Source organism: Amphiprion ocellaris, chromosome 19 (assembly GCF_022539595.1).
Source record: "Amphiprion ocellaris isolate individual 3 ecotype Okinawa chromosome 19, ASM2253959v1, whole genome shotgun sequence".
In the NCBI taxonomy this organism is placed as follows: Eukaryota; Metazoa; Chordata; class Actinopteri; family Pomacentridae; genus Amphiprion; species Amphiprion ocellaris.
In genome coordinates, this window is record NC_072784.1 from 25,040,063 (window position 1) to 25,062,583 (window position 22,521).

At 41.3% G+C, this 22,521-nt stretch overlaps 1 protein-coding gene and 1 long non-coding RNA gene across 2 annotated transcripts in view; one reads left to right on the forward strand and one right to left on the reverse strand.

The window, feature by feature from the left end:
* The window catches only part of myo15aa (myosin XVAa), a 105,687-nt gene that overhangs the window by 69,136 nt on the left and 14,030 nt on the right, over positions 1 to 22,521 (reverse strand). Inside the window, exons 6-14 of the mRNA XM_055005323.1 lie at positions 12,703 to 12,793; positions 11,192 to 11,295; positions 11,042 to 11,105; positions 10,848 to 10,961; positions 10,578 to 10,739; positions 9,393 to 9,506; positions 4,443 to 4,501; positions 3,945 to 4,068; positions 1,325 to 1,420 (exon numbers count right to left, since the gene is read on the reverse strand). Coding sequence (XP_054861298.1) covers positions 1,325 to 1,420; positions 3,945 to 4,068; positions 4,443 to 4,501; positions 9,393 to 9,506; positions 10,578 to 10,739; positions 10,848 to 10,961; positions 11,042 to 11,105; positions 11,192 to 11,295; positions 12,703 to 12,793 — 928 coding nt within the window. The remainder of the gene's footprint in view (positions 1 to 1,324; positions 1,421 to 3,944; positions 4,069 to 4,442; positions 4,502 to 9,392; positions 9,507 to 10,577; positions 10,740 to 10,847; positions 10,962 to 11,041; positions 11,106 to 11,191; positions 11,296 to 12,702; positions 12,794 to 22,521) is intronic.
* On the forward strand, positions 6,150 to 12,262 carry LOC129347612 (uncharacterized). Its single transcript, XR_008599800.1, has 3 exons — positions 6,150 to 7,814; positions 11,660 to 11,720; positions 11,830 to 12,262. It is a non-coding gene; the product is annotated as an uncharacterized LOC129347612 (long non-coding RNA).

Sequence of the window (22,521 nt, forward strand, 5' to 3'; positions counted from 1 at the left end):
AGTTTGCCATGTCAACATTTACAAATGGGGTCAAAAACCAGAGATGGACAAATTGAAAATACTGATTTTGTGATAGAAGACAATTCAAAGTTCCTCGTGGATCATTGATTACACCCCTAAAAATTCATCTCTGCTCATAAAAAGTGCAAGATTTTTTGGGGAAATGAATTCCTTTCGGTCTTAAAATGGCTTAGATGTAACTTTACCCTGTTGCTTCATCTAGAATCTTTGTGAATCTCTGAAGTTCATGCCTGTCTCTCCACACATCCTCTCCAATTCACTGCAACTAGAGCACACCAGCTTACCTACACCTCAAGCACTGTAAAACTTCTCTGGAAAGTGACAAGATTGGCTAGTTAGGTTTGTTATGTTTTTGATATGGTCATCAGAACATTGCAGGTTTAACTGCTCAGCCATGGTATTGATTGTTTATTTTGTTTATTGTTATTGACTCCAGCATATGAAGAAAAACACCATAGGGACATGTTAACTATGTGAAACACTTTAATTTTACCAGATTAAATCTTTAACCATAACAGAAATGTTTATAATTCAACCTGAGGAACATCTGCACCAAACATCATTAGCAGTTAGCTCCTGTAGTTCTTGAAACAATTCACTGAAAACCATAAATGTCAACTTCAGAGTGGAGCAATGAGAAAATATGATCATCTAATTCTTTAGGATTCATTCTCTGCCACCAGAAATGTCTGTTTTCAAAAGTTGTTGGTGCATATTTTCTGTTCCGAAAAATGTTATCAATGATTTAACGGATTTCAACCAATCAGATACATTTTCGTAACTAACTGGCCAATAGAAAGCCACTGATGAGTTAGTGAGGAGCTGAGTACCTGGTAGGTGACTCGACCAGCAAAGTGCTTGAGAGTAAACTCTGGAACAGGCATCTTTGGCTTCTCATAGAGTGGGCTGTTGCTATGGTGATAGTGACACTTTTGGAGGAAAGTGTGGTCTGTTGCCTGGCAACAAAAGATCAGATTCTAAGTGACCAGTACAGTGCTTGAACCAGATGTGCACATGTGCTCAGACTCTGTGTCCTTCCTCACTTGAGGGAAACAGCTCTGGTCATCCAGAATCCTCAATATCCCATGAGGCTTAGCGGCAATGAGGTCAATGCACGGCTGGTTGTCACTAAATGTGATGTCCTGCCACGGGGATCTGTTCCCTGCTGTACTCCTCCTGTATGGGGATCACATCCAGCACAGTGTGATATGCATTGCAGCCCTCCATTTAAGTGTATCTTGTGTCTGCATTCCTGATGTGAAGTGTGTAGCAGCGTCTGCCTGCAGGTTTGACGTGGACTCACCTGTTCTTCTCTGAACACGATCCTGTTGAAGAAGAATTGCAGGTACTCGTTTGCATAATTAATGCAAAGCTGCTCAAAGCTGTTGAAGGCCAGATCCTGTTGCCCGTCATACACGCACGCACGCACGCACACACACACGCACGCACGCACACACACACACACACACACACACACACACACACACACACACACACACACACACACACACACACACACACACACACATGGTGATTCTTTGTGTCTCATCTGCATGTCTAAAGAGTGACTGTTCAGGAGTAACACAAGAAACAAAAAAGTTACAGATGGGTAATAAGATGCTCTTTCTGCCATCCTGTGTGGTGAGTGTCGTTCATTGTCACCCCCAAAGTTATTCTAATAAATCTTAATAGTCTTAATCTTCATAATCTTAATAACTAGAATTCTGTTAGAGGTTTGTCTTTGCAGTTTAAGTGTGGCACTAGCACTAGTCCTTGAATTTAAGACTGATATGGATGATATGCAGCATAGAATGTATTTCTATTGGAAGAACGGTTGAGACAAAACTCTACAGTGCTGCAGCCAAAAATGCCTGAAGAAAAGCCTAGTGATGCTGCATTTGCAATAGCAATGTTGTTCTCATGAAAATGCTATTGCACTTTATAAATGAGTCTGTTATTATTTCTGATGTCCAATTGTTGGGCCTCAACGTGACAGACATCGGTGTAACGTCTGCACATAAATAACACAGTGTTGGACTCAGCGGCTTGCCAGCTATTTGTTGAGTTTGTTAGGTTAATTTTTGTTAATTACTTCCGCCAAGGAAATGCGGAGTTATGTGACGATCTATGTATGTTTGTCTGTGAATCTTTGAATCCATCTGTCTGTCTGTCTGTCTGTCTGTCTGTGTGAAACATTACTCAAAAACGGACAAACGGCTTCAGATGAAATTTTCAGGGTAGGTCAGATATAGCTGCCGGCACGGCATTGCTGTAACCATGATGTGAACACTGTGTCAGCTACCTGCTAATGATCACATGATTACGATCCTACTACAAATTGACTGTGATTTATCAGTTGGAAATCATACAAGGAACAAATGATTAAACTGTGGGGGTTCTGAGTTCCATTAATTCCTGCCCCTGGCTACATATTTAGGTCATGCAATGTAGCAAACCCCAGTCAGACAATGGTGAAGCTCCTGATGTTTCACTAAGTCTTTATTTACATTCAGCCGTCAGGCCTTATTTTGAACACAAATTCACCTTTCTGTCCTTCACTCATTTCTTCACTGTAAGAGCTTGTCCCCATAGCAGCTAGGTTTTTATAAGTTTATACACATCCTTTGCTAGATTGCAACAGCGTAACCATTTGCTTTCATCTTTATGGGAATTTTCGGATTTTTCGGCAGCGTCTTCGTCACGTCCAAGAAACTGCTTCTTAGATAAACACTTCCTGTGCCACTGGAATGGTGACAAAATAAAAGCCTGTAAAACGTTTAAAAATATGCCTTCAAAATAAAAGCATGGCGAGAACGGTTATTTTAACACTAGCAAAACAAAGGCTTGCCAAAAGTGATGAACTGATCAACAGACCTTTATAAGAGTAATTTACATGCCCATGCACATGCATAACACATGCCTGCGCTCAGTGCAAGGTCATTTTTTATTAAAGATTTCATCCGTCGGAAATGATACGTCAACTGAGCAACCTTGGTGGAGTACTGCGCTTTTCTAGTTTCTTCTGTGGCACATTTGTAAAATATTACTGTCTTTTCTGTGACTATTTGAAATATGTTTAAGGCTCAACCAACATATCAGAAACCGATACTGGCCTGTCATATATGTAGTGATGTTGGCTTATATGCAATCTGTTAGACGCCATTTTCAAAATTTTGCTTTCTAGAAAACACAATACAGAAAAAGATGCCTGCATATCAGCACTGTCTGAAGTGCATGTAGCAGAGAACGCATCACAGCTGAGCAGACGGTAGTTCAGAGTCAAGCGGTGCCTTAAAGATATGTTTGCTAACTAGTGTAATGTTAATGTGTGGTGGTTGGATCACTTTTCTAAAGAGAAACAGCACGATGGCGATGAATAACTTTAGCACCACACCTTTACTATTCAGCTTCTGAACAACTTCCTCATTCTGCCTCTCATGTGACCACCATCACCAATCAGAATCATGAAAGGCTTAGACTGAGGTAACTGTGAATTTAATTTGCTTAAAGAGACGAACATAACTTCTTAAACATAAATTTGTAATGTGCAACGTAATATAAAATTATCTAAATGCTTAATGTGTAAATACAAATATGTAAACACTAACAATATTTAAATCTGTAAATATTCACATTCTTAGTAAATTACCTGTATGAATTACTACCAAAACATGAATTATAAACTTGTATATCTTACACTAGTTTAGAAAATTGGAAAGTTAATAAACAATGAGTCCATCATTTTCCCTTTTTATTATAACATAAAGTACAGCAGCCAATATATCAATAGTAAAAAAAAATTACTTTCTGAAAATCAGTTTCTGCATCTGCCCCAAAAAGTTAACCTTATGTGACTTTTAAATAAAGAAAGAAAATTGGAAGGAATCTAATAGGATGACAAACACCTGAGCCAACTTGCGTACCTCAAATCCGTAAATGTCCAGGATAGAGATGGAGAGGGTGTGTTGGTGAGGGTACACCTGAGCGTTGATCCTTTCTGTTAACCAATGGAAGAGCAGCGAATACAGGATCTTGGCAACAGCATCTCTGGAGAACAAAGATTTTTGTGCAAAGGATGGACAGAAATATTGGATATCAGAAGGAGAAAGAGAGACTGATATTCCAGGAACTGACATGTTGGTCAAGGCCAGATTTACGTATTTCTGTTATAAGTTTAACATGATGTACGTAAGTATAGTTGTTAGCCAGAACTTATTAGACAAACAGAGCATCAAGACCTCAGGATTTATGTGTTTTATTAGAAACAGATGTGGGGAAATTTCTATTTTATCTCTAATTTTTTTAATTCACTAAAAATCTCCTTTCAGAAATGCATCTGGAGCAAAAAATCTTACTTTCTTGTAGTTGTCTCTCACCTGGCATCAACAGAAAAATCTTACCTTCATGTAGTTGTCTCTTACCTGGCATCAACAGCACTTTCTACAGTCAGAGGGGTGTAGATTTTGTCCCTCATCGTCTCCTGTAGAGATAACAGGAGTGACTTAGCAGTCATGTATATTGGCATCTACTCGATAATGTACAGCTACTCAAATCTCATTTCATTGTGCTTCTTAGTTTAAAGCATAATGTTCAAATTTAAATATTTAAAGCCTTTTCCACACATGCAGCTGTGTGCTTCCTGAACTCAGGTGACAGCCCCCTTCCTCTCCTTTTAGTTTTGTTGAATCTATTAGAGTGGAATGTCTGGCCTTTCTTACTACAGATATTATTACTTGATTCTGTTCTATTCAAGCATCCCAGTAAACTGTGTCAATGAGCCAGTCCACACAGGTTTTTCCTAAGGCAGATTAGTTGATAGACACATGAATTTGTGATTTCTATTTTTCTGGATCTTCACCTTTGGGGATCCTGCATAAAATCAGGCTATTATTGATGTATGATTCATGCATGAGAGCGATTCATCACTAATTTACTTTAATAATCTGCATGCATGCTGTTCTTGCCATCACTGTATGCAGCCTGGCATTGCAATATTATAAATGTCTCTCACTTTAACTCCAAGATCAGAAAAAATTACTTTTTCAACGCTGTAAAACAAAACAGGAGAACAAACGTAACTCTCAGTGGTTTGTTCATATTATTATTAATAGGAATTAATAGGCTCCACAGTGGCTTGGTAGTTAGCACTTCGGCCTTGCAGCTAGAAGATTTGAAGTTCACATCTCGGCCTTCTCGGGATCTTTCTGCATGGAGTTTGCATGTTCTCCCTGTGCATGTGTGGGTTTTCTCTGGGTACTCCAGCTTCCAAAAACATGCTTAGGTTAATTGGTAACTCTAAATCTAAATTCCGTGGGTATGAATGCAAGTGTGATTGTTTGTCTCTATATGTATTTGTATATGTGTATATACATATATGTATTATATATTTTTTGTATATGTACTTTCTTATTTGTTAGCTTTCTTCCTGCTGGGGCCTCTTGCCAGGTCATCATTGTAAATGAGAAATTGTTCTCAACTGTGCTTACCTGGTAAAATAAAGAATTAAATAAATAATAAATAAAAAATATGCAGCCCTGTGATAGACTGGTGACCTGTTCAGGGTGTCCCCTGGTTTCTCCATGAGTCAGATGGGATAGGCGCCAGCCACCCCACAACCCTAATGAGGATTAAGCGGTGTATAGATAATGGATGGATGGATGTTCAGTCAATCAACCATTGTGATCCAGACTGAAATAACAAAAAAAATTACATAAAATTTTGTACAGGCCTTTGTGATTACCGGAGGATGAACATTAAAGTAAAATATGATCACAAACTTCCTTTTACCATATTGTTGCTTCACTTTGGGTATTGCTTAACCTACTTTGACAAAAACTGGAAAACTGCCACAAAACATCAGGATGGATCACTCTAACTCTCTCACATCTTTTGCTGCCACTGGGTCAAAATCGTACATTATCCACAATACTTACAAACTTTCCATCCCCTTTTTTCTTACTTTTGGTGAACAGTTACAGTATACAGTAGTTGCACTAAAATGGTACAGGAGTTCACATCCTGATTTGTACGCTCATGTCGAAGGATCAGCAATATTTGTGCATCCTTGAGACAACCTTCAGCTTATCTTTGCAAACTGACACCTGAGCTCAGGTACAGCGTATGTTAGATTCCATAGGCTGCTGCAGGCAAAGCTCAATGTTACATATTCAGTTACAGTCCCAAAAATTTTTCAGACAAATTAAAGTCTTCCTCTATAGACAGATGAGGCAATATGACTGCAGGGCTCAGTTTTACTTCATACGTATTCCAGCACCCTTTCTCCTTTTCCCACCATCTGCTCACTTATTTCCTATTTTTATCACCATCTATCCTCATTCACTTCACCAACATTAGACACTTTGCTTCCTTCCAGCTCCTCCTCCTACTCTCTTATTCATTCACGTGTCTGCGACATGAGGGCTGATCCGATAAAGAAGAGCTTTGAGACTTGAGATCTTCTCCAGTCTGAATGACTTATACACACTAATGTGTTGCCTTGCCTCATCCATCCAGAGGAAATGAGTGGGTATACGGTCGACTCCTCTCCTGTTACATAGGCATGGAATTAGACATTCAATTATACAAAAGGCTCCTGCATAGTGTATAAGAGTGTATGTGGGGGATATAAAGCGCCTCATGATCAGATGTATTTTTAATGTATTCTTCAGCCTTCCGTTGTCTCTCTCATCACCCTCACTCCTTGTCAGAAGCATCACAAGACGGCAACGGTGAGTCGAGTCACCACTTAAACTGGACAGAAAAGCAAGACTTTGCTCAATCAGACACTGATACATGACAGAATATGGATCGAAAAGCGGATTTTAAGAGGAAAATGACCCTTGCTGAACTGAATATTTTGTTTGTTTTCCAGGATTTCCACTATGTTTGTGAATCAAATAACGACGGAAATACAACGAACAGATAACTGGAGCATGTTTTTTATGCCACTGGGATAAAAAGATGAATATTTTTTTGGGGTGTTTTTGGTTTTAAGACACATCAATATCAGCACGGAAATTCATACATAGCTTCCTGGACATGCCCTGGATTCACAGATGACATTAATGTGCATCATAGCTACTGTACTGGTGTTTAAGGAGGATAACAGAAGAAGATGCAAAGGAAGATGCAGACAATCCTATGGAAGTCCTTCAGTCACCCTCTTGACAATGAACTCTTTCAAAATCTCCATCAAAGTCTGCCTGATTCAAATGAGTAAAATATGTTGGTAGTGAGGCATCTACAAAAAAAGTATTTCCCCCTTTTACTGGTCTGACTGATTACTGTGTTCAAATAGAGATCTGAAATAATTTATTAGAACTTGTCCTATATTTTGAATTTAATGTAAGATTTTTGCCAGGCAGCACCTTGAAGGACTTTAGAAGATTTCATATATTCCTCCTTTTGTTTTTGTGACAGAGAACAAAACATATAGAAATCTGGACATTCTACTCAACTTAGAATTCATCCATCCATCCATCCATTATCTTTACACTGCTTAATCCTCATTAAGGTTGCAGAGGTGCTGGAGTCTATTCCAGCTGACTTCGGGCGAAGGCAGGGGATAAATTGGACAGAGCACCAGTCTATCACAGGGCTACAAACAATCACACTCACGTTCACACCTACGGACAATTTAGAGTCACCAATTAACCTCAACATGCTCTTGGACTGTGGGAAGAAGCTGGAGAACCCGGAGGAAACCCACGCATGCACAGGGAGAACATGCAAACTCCATGCAGAAAGATCCCTGGCCCAGGCAGGGATGGAACCGGGGATCTTCTAGCTGCAAGGTAACAGTGTTAAACACCCAGCGACTGTGCAGCCCTCAACTTTAAATTCCCACATAAATAAGATTTTTGTTGTTGTTGTTGGTCTTTGGGGAAAAAAAAGAAGGATTCCTATTTTGTTTCGCGTGGAAGCATAAAAAGTCCCAACAAGAAAATTGTAACAGAAAAGTCCCTCAAGCTGCAGGCTGAGTGTGGCTATTCATAAAGACATTTACTCTCCACTGACTGCAAACAAAATGAATCAAGAGATGCTTTCACTCCCAGAAGCCTCTCTCTGATTGTGTGACATAACATGGCTCAATAGTAAGTGTGTAAAAGCTGTGTGTCTATTTTTATCTGTGTACTGTATGAGATGTGTGCCGGAGTATATGTGTGTGTGTGTGTGTGTGTGTGTGCGTGCAGAGTGTCACTGATATATCCACATAGTTAATTCCGTCTGTAGTTACAGAACATGTTTGTTGATATAAACTGTTCTAATTGGATTATGAAGTGATTCTGTTACCAGATAAAAACAGAATCCAGAATCACAACATCTGATCTGAGATGTGTCTTTCAAAGCCCAATGAATGAATGAATGAATGAATGATGGAGAGCATAGTGGGAGGTCAGAGGTTAGACACTTGATGCAGACTGAAATCTAAATCTGAACAGTGGCCATTGAATAAAGAAGCATTAAAGTATTTATACTTCACTATACTGACCAGCTTTGGCTTTATTATCTTCAGTTTGATTTAAAAAGAAAACATTTGAAAAACTTGGACACTTAATTAAATGTAAGAAATAGAAAAATCACGGTGAAAATTAGAGAATCAAATTACAGTTTGCAGCACTTTATAGTTCAAGTCTATATTGTTTTTAAAGGGTACAGGGAACCTTATTATATAATTAATGCATTCTTCCTGTTTTTTTTACCTCATTTTTCAGAACTTTCATATGACTTTTTCTGGTCCAAATTGTGTTAAATGATTTGAAATAGAAGCAGAAAACAATGATTCTGGATAAAAAGAAAAGACAGTTCTCATCTGAGAAAAAAACACTGAAGATTTTCATTAAAAATCGATCAAAATCATGAAAAATACTTCCAACACAAAATAAAAAAAAAAATCTATGCAACCGAAAGACTGAAGCTATCAGTAAATGAGCCTTAAACAGGTAATTTAATGACACTCTCTCCTGCAGTATGATGATCTAGGAAAAATTTAAGTTACGTGAATGATTTCTTATAAAAGATGAGATGACCCTCAAACCCCTGATGTATAGAAATCTCTGTCAAAGGAGCTCAGAAGAACAAGACATGCCATGAAAGTAGATCAGTGACAGCAGTTTGCATCTTTCTTGTCTCTCTTTCTTCCACTCTGTGTGTGGGATCAACACACGTTTCCTTTGTATGTGTGCGTAAGCAACACCGAGGGCAACACAAAGCCTTTAATATAACCACACATGTATGAGCAAAACAGAGACTCGGGCATTTAGAAACTTTATCTGCCTGTCAGACTCAATAGTAAATGTAATGAGAATAACTGATAAAATAACCAACCACCAAGTCCAGGAAGGACACAGACTGTAGGTTTTAATACTGACTGTAACTTTGTAGGTGATGGCTTTCTGTAGTCCCTCTGGGGAGATCTGCAGCAGCTCTGCCACCACTCTGATCTCCTGAGCGCTTACCACTGACGCCACCTCCTGGCCATCAGCCTATAGGGCAGCAGGACAGAGAAAAGCAAAAAGTTACTCTACATATAATAGAAAAACAATACATTGTTCTCCTTGTTCCCATTATGTTTCTCTTTATTGTCCTAGTGAAGTTTAGGTAATGCCTGATTTGTGTTTTTCTGACAACAATGCACTACCAGTATTTACACACTGTAAATCAGAAAAAATATATAAAAATGGGGAAAATAGTGAAAATATGTCATGAAAAAAATTTTACAAAAATTAGAGAACCTTATAACCCTCAAAAACTGTGAAAATAATAGCAAACATCTGAAAAATATTGTTATTTTTAAATGGTTTAAATACAGCAAAATTTTGTCATTTTGTGGTCACAAAATGTAAAAAAATGTATTTGAAAAAATAAAGGTTTATGTGGACATTATTAACAGTTTTGTCCTGATTTTATTATTATTATTATTATTATTATTATTATTATTATTATTATTATTATTATTATTATTATTATTATTATTATTAGTGCATTTTTACAGTCAACATGTAAATTACATCTTTTTGTTTTACCAGATATTATCTGTAATTTAATAAAATATTTTCTTAAATACACGATGTAAAATAACACTTTTTCTTTTTACCACTTTTCAAAATTTCTAGCAAATAAAAGCAGATATTTGTAAAATAATGACAGCTGTGCTAATTTAAATATGGTATAACTGTAATTTTACAGTCAAACATTGCAAAAGAGCATTTTCAATGTACAATGTACAGTTTTGGCTTTTTGCAGTCAACATACAAATTCACAATTTTTTCCTGTGATTTCACTATTATCTGTAATTACACAAAACAGGTAAAATAACAATAAATTGACCAAACAAAACTACAGTAAAAAGCTTTAAAAATTTAGATATTTACAGTCCATGAAATATGTATGAGGATATCTGTACTTGGTCATTAGCTAAAGTGTGTCTGGTTAACATTCAAGGAAAATAAATCTTCAGATAAAGTGCAAATGCGCAAGTATTTTCCAAGACAAATTACAAGCAAAGTAAAAAAATAATGATGAAAAGATGAAGAAGATCGTTTCGGAAATATTACCTCATGTCTCTGAAAGTAGACGTTGCCCAGGTGCAGTATGGAAGAGAGAACTCTAAAGATGGCCGACTGGTCATCTGGGGTGAAATGAAGGATTTCCATGGCAGCACGAAGACGTAGGAAGTCCTCTGAATCACTCTTTCCTGTTATCCCACAATTCCCTCCCTGTGAGAAGAGAGAGAAAGATTCTGTATATTGATCTGAGCCTCTTCATAACCATCCTGAAAATGCCCAAAAGTCTGATATTACGCTGAACACTTCACTGTCTCCTACCTGGTTGAGGTAATAGTAAGTTTCAGCTTCTTGTAGATAGAAAGCCTGCTTCTGCTGTGAAGGAAGACCTGCCAGCATCTCGTAGAAGATGTGATAGTTCCTCTCATCTTTGGCCTGAAGTGGAAATGTGCATTTACCTCAACGCTTGCAGTAAAACATAAAGAAGTTGTCAACATGTTCTCTTCATGTCTCACCTGAAAGACAATACGGGACTTTTCCAGTAGATACTGAGAGGTTATGGCACCACTGATCACACCACTGAATAAACGAGGAAACAGAAGATTAGAATTAAATCAAGGAGGACACAGATTCAGATGAGAACTGTGCACTTGTTTCATACTCACTCCTCCAGAAAGACCTCTATGTATTTCCCGAAGCGACTGGAATTATCATTCCGCACAGTTTTGGCATTTCCAAAAGATTCCAGCAGAGGAGCTGCCTCGAGTATCTACCAGTGATTCAAACACACAGTAAATCAGCAACCTTTATCAGGTGTGTGACAAATGCACTGAAAATATGTCATATAGCAACAATTTTAGCACCACTGTTCAAAGCAGACTGGTCTACAGCATTTGCAACCAGTGGCACTTGGTGGTCCTCCGCTGTCTGCCTCTGATTGGTGCAGGCAGTGATAAAGTATGTCAGGTGAGTAGGCAGATGCAGATGATTTTCTGTTAGAGGCCTGACTGACACGAGGCATCACCGGTAACTTGTGGTAAGATGCCTGTTATTCTATCTTTTAGAGGTAGTTTCTTAACAAATCTTAAGATGTGCCTTTTTAAATAGTTGTGTTTTTTTTTTGAATATTGCAGTGTGACCACTGTTTTATGGGGTGAGGGAGCTCCTGCTGCGACCGAGATGCCGGTGTAGCAGGTATGTGGTTTTAAAAAGCTGTTTATTAAATGGGGTTTTTATTCAGCTTGGACCTGTTTTATTATTCATATAATTAATAAACTGCGTTTTTATTGTTTGTGTTTTGCAGTGACGGTTCATAGGGGTTAAACTGTCTCCTGCTGTCCTGTTTTAGGGTTTTTGTTTGTAGGTTTTGTTTCGTTCAGTTAGTCCGCTCAGCCTTGCAGGGCCCGTACACTAGAAGACATGGATGCATTGTGTGAGAGCGGACTAACTTTTCTATTTTGTTAATTTTTGGGGGATTTGTTTCATTTCACTTCCTTATTTAGATCAGCTTCAGATAATAATCAGCCTTGACCTAATTACTGTGAAACCCGATGTAAAGTGTGATGGTATGTAGGCTATTGGAGATGCAGTGACATTTTAGAGTGCAGTGATTTGTTATTCACCTTTGATTTCATCAGGCTCTTATGTGATCGGCCTCAAGGGGAAAAGATTGGACTCTGTTCGGACAAGGGGATTGTGATCTTATAATACTTGTATCGTGAAGAATAAATATTAATTTTAACCATATATATTCCCGGTTGTCTGTTTTTCTGTAAAGCATGTCAGGTTTTACACATTGTTTTACTGCACCAACATGTCAAAAACAAATAAAATGCAAAGCAGCATCTGCTTCAGTATCAGGTTTAGTCAAATAACAGAATTTAATGCCCATTTTAGGTTCATCATTTAAAAAAAGTTACAAGAAAAAAACAGTATTTCCAAAGAGTATTTTCCCACACCACAGCAAAACACAGCAACCTGCTATTCTTATGGTCATATGTGAAGATGAAAATGTAAAGCACAAGTCATGCAGGAAACCCCACTACCTCAATCTGCACCCGAGGAAAGCCACCGGACAAGGGAAAAAATACACAGAGGCATTACTCATCTTTCAAAACAGAAAAATATGGTTTGTGTGTACTACTAAATATCCAAATGTAGGTATGTGAGTGGGTACCTCCTGCGCAAGATTAGCTTTGTGATGTATTGCTGCTAGGTAGCGAAGGACGAGTTTGGTAGCCTCTGTTTTTCCAGACCCACTCTCCCCACTGGAACACAGCAACACAAATGCACATTTTCACTTCTCAGTTGATGTGAAGAGATGACAGCTTTTTAAAAAAATCTTTGCATGTCAGAGTCACATGAAATTGTGAACATTAGTGCTTAACAAACTGCTTTTGAAGCCTTAACGAATACACAGCATTTTTATTGGTATACAAACAAAGGAGGAATAATTTTAACCCCTTGATGCCTATTGTCGCAAATTTGCATCATTCAGACTGCAGCCAAGATAGCTTATCCATTCCCCCAATGCCGGTTTGGGCATATTCAGTACGTAATGTTTTGCAAGCACTGGTTTCTCGTAGGACCAGTCGGAGTGGGACCTAGTTATTATTGTATCTGTTATTATTAATATTATTATATATCTGTTCTATGTGTAATAGACAAATTAACAATCTCCACTTATTTTAGCATCATTTGGAAAGCAAAAACACACATTTTTTTAAAAAATTTAATTGTAAATAAATTCAGACGTCAAGGAATTAAGATTTTGGTTTGATTCCTGCAGAAAATAAAGTTTTTAAGCCACCAAACTACACACATTTGCTATGTGAAGATACAAAAGATACAATATAGTGCATATAAATCCAAAAAAGTGAAACAAATAGGGGAACAAACAGGCTAAAAGCTACAGACAAAATCTAAACTTTTCATATAAGAATAGAATTCACAATAAAAATACTTTATTGATTGACTTCCCGTGGTGCCATGCTCTGAGGTGGTCGTGGCTCCCGTACATTCGGTGACAATTTGGTCAATTAACAGTAAAATATTGGATTCTCTAACATCATAAGACAAGTTAAAAAGAAGAATGACAACTACAAGAAATATTGCCGCGAAGCAGTTTGCTCAAAAGGAAAGTAAGGAGCGAACGGACTCTGAACAGTTGAGTGCTGACGCTAAAACTAGCTCCTCTACTAATGACTTAAACATGGCGGAGATTTTTCGAGAGCTTAAAGAGCTACGACGAGAAAACCAGACTTCCTTCACGGAGACAAAGGCATCACTTGTCAGGCTCGAGGACGCTATGAAAGATGTGAAAGAACGACTGAAAACCCTCGAAAATCGCGCTGAAGAGGCTGAAACCAGGATTAGCACAACAGAGGATGCTAGCCAAAGGAACGAGAGAATGCTACGCTACTTGCTAAGAAGAGAGGCTACGCTTACAAACCAGTACGATGACCTACAAAACCGCATGCAAAGAAACAATTTACGTATCTATCAAGTCCCAGAGGGGAGCGAGAAAGAAGATATGGTCGCCTTCGTGAAAGGGCTTATCAAAACAGTGTTGTGCTTTCCACATGAGGACATTCGGATCGAACGTGCCCACAGAGCCCTCGGAGTGAGGACGACTACAACCAACACAGATTCACCTCGATCCATAATTGTGCGTTTTGTGGATTACGCGGTGAAAGAAAGAATCTTGCAACAGGCTTGGGCACAAAAGCAAGTGGTTTTTCATGGTAAGACCATATACTTTGACCAAGACTACTCGCCAGAGGTGCAAAGAAAGAGAGCACGGCTACGCGGCGTTATAAAGCAGCTAAAGGAAAAGGGAGTACGAGCCAAAATCCGATACCCCGCACAACTTCGTCTTGATCTGGAAAACGGTCCCAAAACCTTCCCGACACTCGTCGAGGCCATACAAACACTGCACGACTTGGGCGTTTCCGTACATGTGAGTGAAAGAGAGAAGATGGAAAGGGAGCTTTCTCGGGAGCCCTGGAGCAGACGTGAAAATGGGAAAAGAGGAGGAAATGGATCAATATCTGATAATGACTTACGAGCCTACATCTGAGACCCCAAATTGGACTGAAGGGATCCAGGACTAATGTAAAATAAAAGCATGTTCAAGCATTTTTATTTGCAATAGAGGTAAGATACACATAGCTATGACCAATGTCACTGTACTTAATAAGTGTACGTTGTGGTGTACAGGTTATACAGGGTCTCTCACCCAGAGGTTCGGGGGGTTTAGGGGAGGGGACAAGACCCTAGGAGAGGCACATGTGTTTTGGTTCATACAGTCTATCTCTGGCTTAAGAAGAATAAAGTTGGCTTACTTGCAACTAGCTTGTTCTACTTCTTGCTGCCACATTGGTGACCCCTGAGTTGAACATGACTGAACCGTCTTCGGAGAGTGTTTCATCGTCGACCTCGGCTGTGGACTCGGCTTCGACTTCCCTCCAACTCTCCCAGCCGGCCTCGTCCGCTACCGCGACCACCGCAGTGAAGCTTCCGGACTTCTGGCAAAGCGACCCGGCTTCATGGTTCCAGCACATTGAGGCTTTATTCCATCTTCGTGGTGTGGACGCGGATGACTCCCGGTACTACTTGGTGGTTGCTGCCCTGGATCAGCAGTCCACTCGCCGGGTGATGTCGCTGCTGCGTAGCCCCCCTGACAGTGGGAAATACGCCGCTCTCAAGCAGCTCCTGGTGCGGAGATACTGTCTGTCTTCCGCGGAGAGAGCGGATAAACTCCTCAGCTTGTCCGGTTTGGGAGACTGTACTGCGGTGGACCTTATGGACGACATGCTCTCGCTCCTGGGCTCAGACGAAGGCGGTTTCCTTTTTCCTCATATTTTTCTGCGGCAGCTCCCACGTGAAGTTCGGGCTGCTTTGGCTAACTCCCCGCTTCTAGCCACTGGCGATTTCCGCGGCCTAGCAGAGGAGGCTGACCGTGTCCTGTTGGCTTCCAGACGGGTTATGGTCCAAAGTGCTACGATGGATCCCCAGCAGATGTCCCCAACGGACCCCGCGGTGGTTTCGGCTGTCAGCGCGAGGACTCGGCGTGGGAGCCCCCTCTGTTTCTACCACCGGAGGTTTGGCGTCAAAGCTAGGCGCTGTGTCCCGCCATGTACTTTTGACTCTTCTGGGAACGCAGTGGCGGCTGTGGGCGCTGGTGACCGAGATGAGCTGCTCTTTATTAATGACTCACTGACAGGACGTCGTTTTCTGATCGACTCTGGCTCTCAGAAGAGTTTGTTGCACCCCACGAGCCACGACATGGCGACCCGTGGTGGTTGCGGCCCACAGCTAAGCGCAGCTAACGGCTCTGCTATTGGCACTTTTGGTACAAAACGGACAACTGTTTGTTTCCACGGGCGTGATTTCGAGTGGGACTTTGTAGTTGCTTCTGTGACTGTTCCAATTATTGGTGCTGATTTTTTGTGTGCTCATGGTTTGTTGGTTGATGTTGCTAATCGTAGACTCATAGACGCTGTGACTTTTGCTACTTTTCCCTGCGAGTCTGGGGGTGTTGGGTCGGTTCCGCACGCAACTTTTTCAACGTCCGGCGATGTTTTTCAGAGCCTTCTTGCTGAATTTCCGTCTCTAACCACACCAGCTTTTTCCTCTGCGGTTGCTAAACACGGAGTGGAGCACTTCATTCCTACAAGCGGTCCGCCGGTTTCTGCGCGCGCACGGCGTCTTGACGCGGGAAAATTGGCCTGCGCCAAGGAGGAGTTTGCTACTATGGAGAGGTTAGGAACAGTGCGGCGCTCTAACAGCCCCTGGGCCTCTCCCCTTCACATGGTGCCTAAGGCTGATGGATCCTGGCGCCCATGCGGTGACTTTCGCCGTTTAAACAACGTGACAACTCCGGATCGTTACCCGATCCCTCACATTCAAGATTTTTCGGTTCGGTTGTCTGGTGCGTCCGTGTTCTCGAAAGTGGACTTGGTGCGCGGGTATCATCAGGTTCCGGTGCACGTAGATGATGTGCCTAAGACCGCAGTGATCACCCCATTTGGGCTGTTTGAGTTCCTCCGGATGCCGTTTGGACTCAAGGGGGCAGCGCAGACCTTTCAGAGGTTAATGGATTCGGTTTTGCGTGGTTTGTCGTTCGTGTTCGTCTATCTTGACGACATCTTAGTGGTCAGCTCGTCTCTGGAAGAGCACCACGCGCACCTCAGAGAGGTTTTCCGGCACTTGGATGCCCACGGCCTGATTGTTAACCCCGCAAAGTGCCAGTTTGGGTTGCCGGTGATCGATTTTCTGGGTCATCGGATTTCAGCAAGTGGCGCAGTTCCATTGCCAGCCAAGGTACGGCCTGTTACAGATTTCCCCCGCCCGGCTGTGGTTAAGTCTCTACAAGAGTTTTTGGGCATGGTGAACTTCTACAACAGGTTCATTCCGCACGCTGCCCATCTTATGCAGCCGCTTTATGATGGCTTGCGTTCTAAGAAAGCTACTGATCCTGTTGTCTGGACTTCAGAGCGGATTGTTGCTTTTGATGGGGCTAAGTCTGCCTTAGCTGAGGCAGCTCTCCTTGCTCATCCTGATCCGGATGCACGTATTGCCCTGACAACGGATGCTTCTGATGTGGCAGTCGGGGCTGTTGTTGAGCAGCACGTGGCTGGTACGTGGCAGCCTCTCGCGTTCTTTAGCCGTAAGTTGCGGGACTGCGAGCGGAAGTATAGCGTTTTCGACCGCGAGTTGTTGGCTCTGTTTTTGGCTACCCGGCATTTTCGCTTTTTGTTGGAAGGTCGTTCTTTTACCGCTTACGTGGACCATAAGCCGCTGACGTTTGCGATGTCTAAAGTTACTGATCCCTGGTCAGCGCGTCAGCAACGTCATCTTGCGGCTATTTCAGAGTTCACGACTGACATACGTCACGTTGCCGGTAAATCCAATTCAGTCGCTGACTGTCTTTCACGCGTGCTGGTTTGTCCTGTGCTTCTCGGGACAGATTTTTCGGCTATGGCTGCGGAACAGGTCGAGGATGCGGATATCCTTGCCCTTCGCTCTACGGGTTCAGGGCTGAAGCTTGAAGAGACAGTGTGGCACGAAGGTGGTCCGACTCTCCTGTGTGATGTGTCCACGGGTCGACCTCGCCCCATAGTTCCGGCAGGTTGGAGGCGGCGGGTATTTGACTCCGTGCACTCTCTCTCACATCCTGGTGTGCGCGCGTCAGTTAAGCTGGTCAGTTTCCGTTTCGTTTGGCCAGGTTTGCGCAAAGACGTTAGGGGATGGGCAGCTTCTTGTGTTGCGTGCCAGCGTGCTAAGGTGCATCGGCATACTAAAGCTCCTCTTGAACCGTTTCCGATCCCTGCCAGGCGTTTTGATCATGTGCACGTGGATCTGGTCGGCCCACTCCCATCTTCGAGGGGTTTTACTCATTTGCTCACTATGGTGGCTCGTACTACAAGGTGGCCTGAGGTGGTTCCCCTCTCATCCACCGCATCAGCGGATGTGGTTGGCGCTTTCCTCTCGGCCTGGGTTGCCCGTTTTGGTGTTCCTTCGGATATTACTTCTGACCGGGGCCCCCAGTTCATTTCAGAGCTTTGGACAGGGATGGCGTGCTCCCTAGGGGTGCAAGTTCACCGTACAACAGCGTACCACCCTCAGGCTAATGGGCTATGTGAACGTTTCCACCGTTCTCTTAAAGCGGCTCTGCGTGCTTCCCTTGTCGATGACAGTTGGGTGGACCGTTTGCCGTGGGTCCTTCTCGGGTTGCGTTCAGCCCCTAAGGAGGATCTCGATGCGTCTTCTGCAGAGTTAGTTTTTGGTCAGCCTCTTCGTATTCCGGGTGAGTTTTTGTCAGAATCAGCAGCTCCGGTTTTCCGCTCCTCTATGGACAGTTTTTTTTCCGGCGGCTCTTCGGCTCCTGGTCCAATGCATCATTGTTTTCCGCGGTCGTTTGTGCCTTTGGCACTCAATTCGGCTCGTTTTGTTTTTGTACGCCGCGATGCCCACCGCTCCCCCCCTCCAGCCTCCATATGATGGTCCATTTCGTGTGCTTGATCGAGGTGCCAAGGGTTTTCTGTTGGATATGGGTGGGCGTAAAGAGTTGTTAACTGTGGATCGCCTTAAGCCGGCCTATGTTGTAGCAGGTGAGACTGTGTTACCCGGTCAGGTTCCCCGTCGTGGCCGTCCTCCTACCAGACCTTTGGCTCTGTCTCCTGCTGCTGACTGTGTCTCCCCGCCTGTGAGGAACCATACTGTTCCTGTGCGCTCCACTGATGACCACTCTGTTTTGCAGGTTCCTCGCCCTGACTCCGTGGTTCGGCGCAGTCGTTTCGGCAGGCCTATTAAGCCCCCGTTGAGAGACTGATTTGTTTTTGTGTGCCATGTTCCCTTCTGGGTGTTCGGGGGGGAGCTGTGTGGTGTACAGGTTATACAGGGTCTCTCACCCAGAGGTTCGGGGGGTTTAGGGGAGGGGACAAGACCCTAGGAGAGGCACATGTGTTTTGGTTCATACAGTCTATCTCTGGCTTAAGAAGAATAAAGTTGGCTTACTTGCAACTAGCTTGTTCTACTTCTTGCTGCCACAACGTTATATTTTTTGTTAATACGGGAAGCCAATGGCATTTATACAATTTCTTGTTCATTATGAAACCTAGGTCAGGTTTTAGATCTCACCACTGGAGCATGTCTCCATTTTGGTTTGTGATCTGGTGCGCACTTAGTGCAAGTTTCCCAGAGTGGATTAGATGCCACACCGCTCTGCCTGATGTACAGCAGGGGCCAGTTAAAGTTGAGTTAACTTTCTGCCTACCAGAGTTTAGAGTGACTGGCCGGATGTGTGGAAGCCACTTTTATTTTTTGTGTTCAAAAAATTTCTTTGTTCCATTGTTTAAAATCCTTGACATGTTCATGTCCATACACTTGTTTACACCACGCAAAATGGACTTGGAATATATGTTTATCATTACAAAAAAGCTGAGAGGAGCTGTTAAAAATAACAATGTTAATACAAATATCTTTAACATTCAGTAATCTTATAAAAGAGAAATAAAATATACTTGCATGACAGAGGCACAAATAACAAGTTATAATGTGAAAGGATTGGGCCATCCTATCAAAAGAAAAAAGATTTTGAACCAGCTGAAATCATTTAAATGTTCAATAGCTCTATTACAAGAGACTCATCTTAATGATGCTGAGCACAAAAAATTAAAGAGAGAATGGATAGATCAGGTATTTTTTGCTAGCTGCCCAAAGAGTAGGAAGAGAGGTGTGGCAATCTTGTTTCATAGAAATACATGTTTTACATTACAAAAGGAAGTGAAAGATCCTCAAGGTAGATATATTGGGGTTGTTGGTACTTTAAAGGGAATTGATATGACTATCATGAACATATACGCGCCAAATGAAGATGACCCCTCATTTTTTACAAACATCGCAGATGTTTTGGCTAAAGAATCAAAAGGCATGATTATTCTTGGGGGAGACTTTAATTGTGTGCTGGATTTGAAACAGGATAAGTTACCCCCAGAATACACTACCCCAAGCAAAAAAACCAAAGCCCTAAAATACTTATTAAGGGAACTGGGACTTGTTGAAACTTGGAGGGCGTTAAAACCAAATAGTAAAGATTTTACTTTTTTATCTAATATACATGGGACCTACTCAAGGATTGATATGATATGCTTATCCAAACAAGATCTTCATAGAGTTATAGATGTGAGAATAGAACCTATAACTCCATCCGACCACGGGCCGGTTGGGATGTCACTGAATCTACATGCAGAAAGACATTTTAAATATTGGAGATTGAATGTTTCAATACTTAGCGATCCAAAAATTCACAAACAATTGAAAGAAACAATAGAGGAATATTTTCAACTTAATGATAATGGCACAGTGTCCCCTTCCACTTTATGGGATGGAGCTAAAGCAGTGTTGAGGGGCCGATGCATTGATCTAACAACACAGCAAAAAAAACGAAGGTTAGCTAAACAAACTGAGATAGAGAACAAAATTAGAAGACTTGAAAAATTACATAAAATTAACAGAGATCAAAAAGTTTTATTAGATCTTGAGGAGAAAAATGCCCTTGATAAATTACTTGCGTATAAAGCAGAAGGAGCTATGCGCTTCATTGGGCAAAAATATTATGAGATGGGCAACCGTGCAAGCCGTCTTTTGGCTTTCCAACTTAGAAAAGCACAAGCTAGTCGGGTTGTATCTACAGTAAAACACCCCTCATTTAAAAAGGAAATTTCACACCCAAAACACATTGCAGCTGCCTTTCGAGAATTTTACGAAAATCTATATACATCAGATACATCTCAAAACATAACTGATATGGAAGACATTTTTAAAATACTAAATTTAACAAAACTATCACAAACGGAGGCAGAAAACCTTACCAAACCCATCACAGAAAAAGAAATAGAAACAACTATCTGTTCATTAAAAAATAACAAAAGTCCAGGCACTGATGGATTGAGTGGTGAGCTATATAAAACATTTACAAAAGAACTTACCCCTAAATTGTGCAAAGTTTTCAATTACGCTTTGAATGCTAATGACCCACCAAAAAGCTGGTCAGAGGTGATAATAACAGTAATACACAAGGAGGGAAAAGATAAAAAGGAATGTGCATCTTATCGACCAATCAGCCTGCTTGGAACAGATGTGAAAATCCTTGGCTCTATATTGGTAAATAGGATGCAAACTTATATAGGAAAGCTAATTAAACCAGACCAAACTGGGTTTATTGCAGGGCGACAAGGCTCTAACAATATAAGAAGAGCTTTAAATGTTCAATCTATAGCAAAAAATTCCGTCCACCCGTCAATGCTTCTCGCGCTGGACGCCGAAAAGGCATTCGATCGGGTGGACTGGATATACCTCAATTACACCTTAGAGAAATTTTGGTTTAGCCTCACTTTCATTAGTTGGATTAGTACTCTAAACAAAAATCCAGTATCAAGAATTCGAGTTAATGGCTATTGTTCAGAATTTTTTCAAATAAAGAGAGGGGTACGCCAGGGTAGCCCCGTAGCCCCTATTCTCTTTGCCCTCTGTATTGAACCCTTAGCAGAGTGGATTAGGACAAATAAACAGGTGGAGGGAATACTAGACCAAAGCGGTTCAGAACATAAAATATCCTTGTTCGCTGATGATATACTCCTATATATAAAAAAACCCTCTACTCTCTATTCCTCCTCTTATGCAATGTCTAAGTAGATTTGGTGACGTCTCTGGGTACAAAATAAATGAAGCAAAGTCTGAAGCAATGATGATCAATGGGTCATGGCCAAGCCAGCTGAACGATAGAGTAAAATTTAAATGGTCAAAACTTGGCTTTAGATATCTTGGTGTGATTTTAACTGATAATTCATCTATGTTATATAAACAAAATTATGACAAGCTCCTTACTCAGGTCAAGAATGATTTACAACGGTGGAAAATACTTCCTTTGTCTCTAACTGGCAGGATCGAAACTATAAGAATGAATGTGCTGCCACGATTTCTTTTTCTTTTTAGTACTCTTCCAGTCCCAGTGCCTAATAGCACTTTTAAATTCATAGAAAAACTCATATCAGAATTTATTTGGCAAAACAAACGACCCCGGGTTAGACTTAAAATCCTGAACTCTCCTAAAGGGAATGGGGGCTTGGCTCTCCCACATCTTAAGAGCTACTATTGGGCAGCGCAGCTTAAAGCCTTGACCACATGGATTAGAATGGACATGGATACAAAGTGGTTTCAGCTGGAGCAAAGCTCAGTGTTAGATAGACCAATATCAGCTCTAATCTTTATGGATACTAAACAACGGCAAAAATTCAAAATTCAAAACGAGTGGATTAAGTTTACACTAAGTGTTTGGGAAAATGCCAGAAAATGACTTAAATTGCCCCTTTCATTGTCACGAGCATCTAAAATAACAACCATTACTGATTTTCTACCTGCAAGGATGGATAAAGCCTATGATAGATGGGCAAATAATGGCCTAATAACAATAAATCAGTTGTTTAGTGGA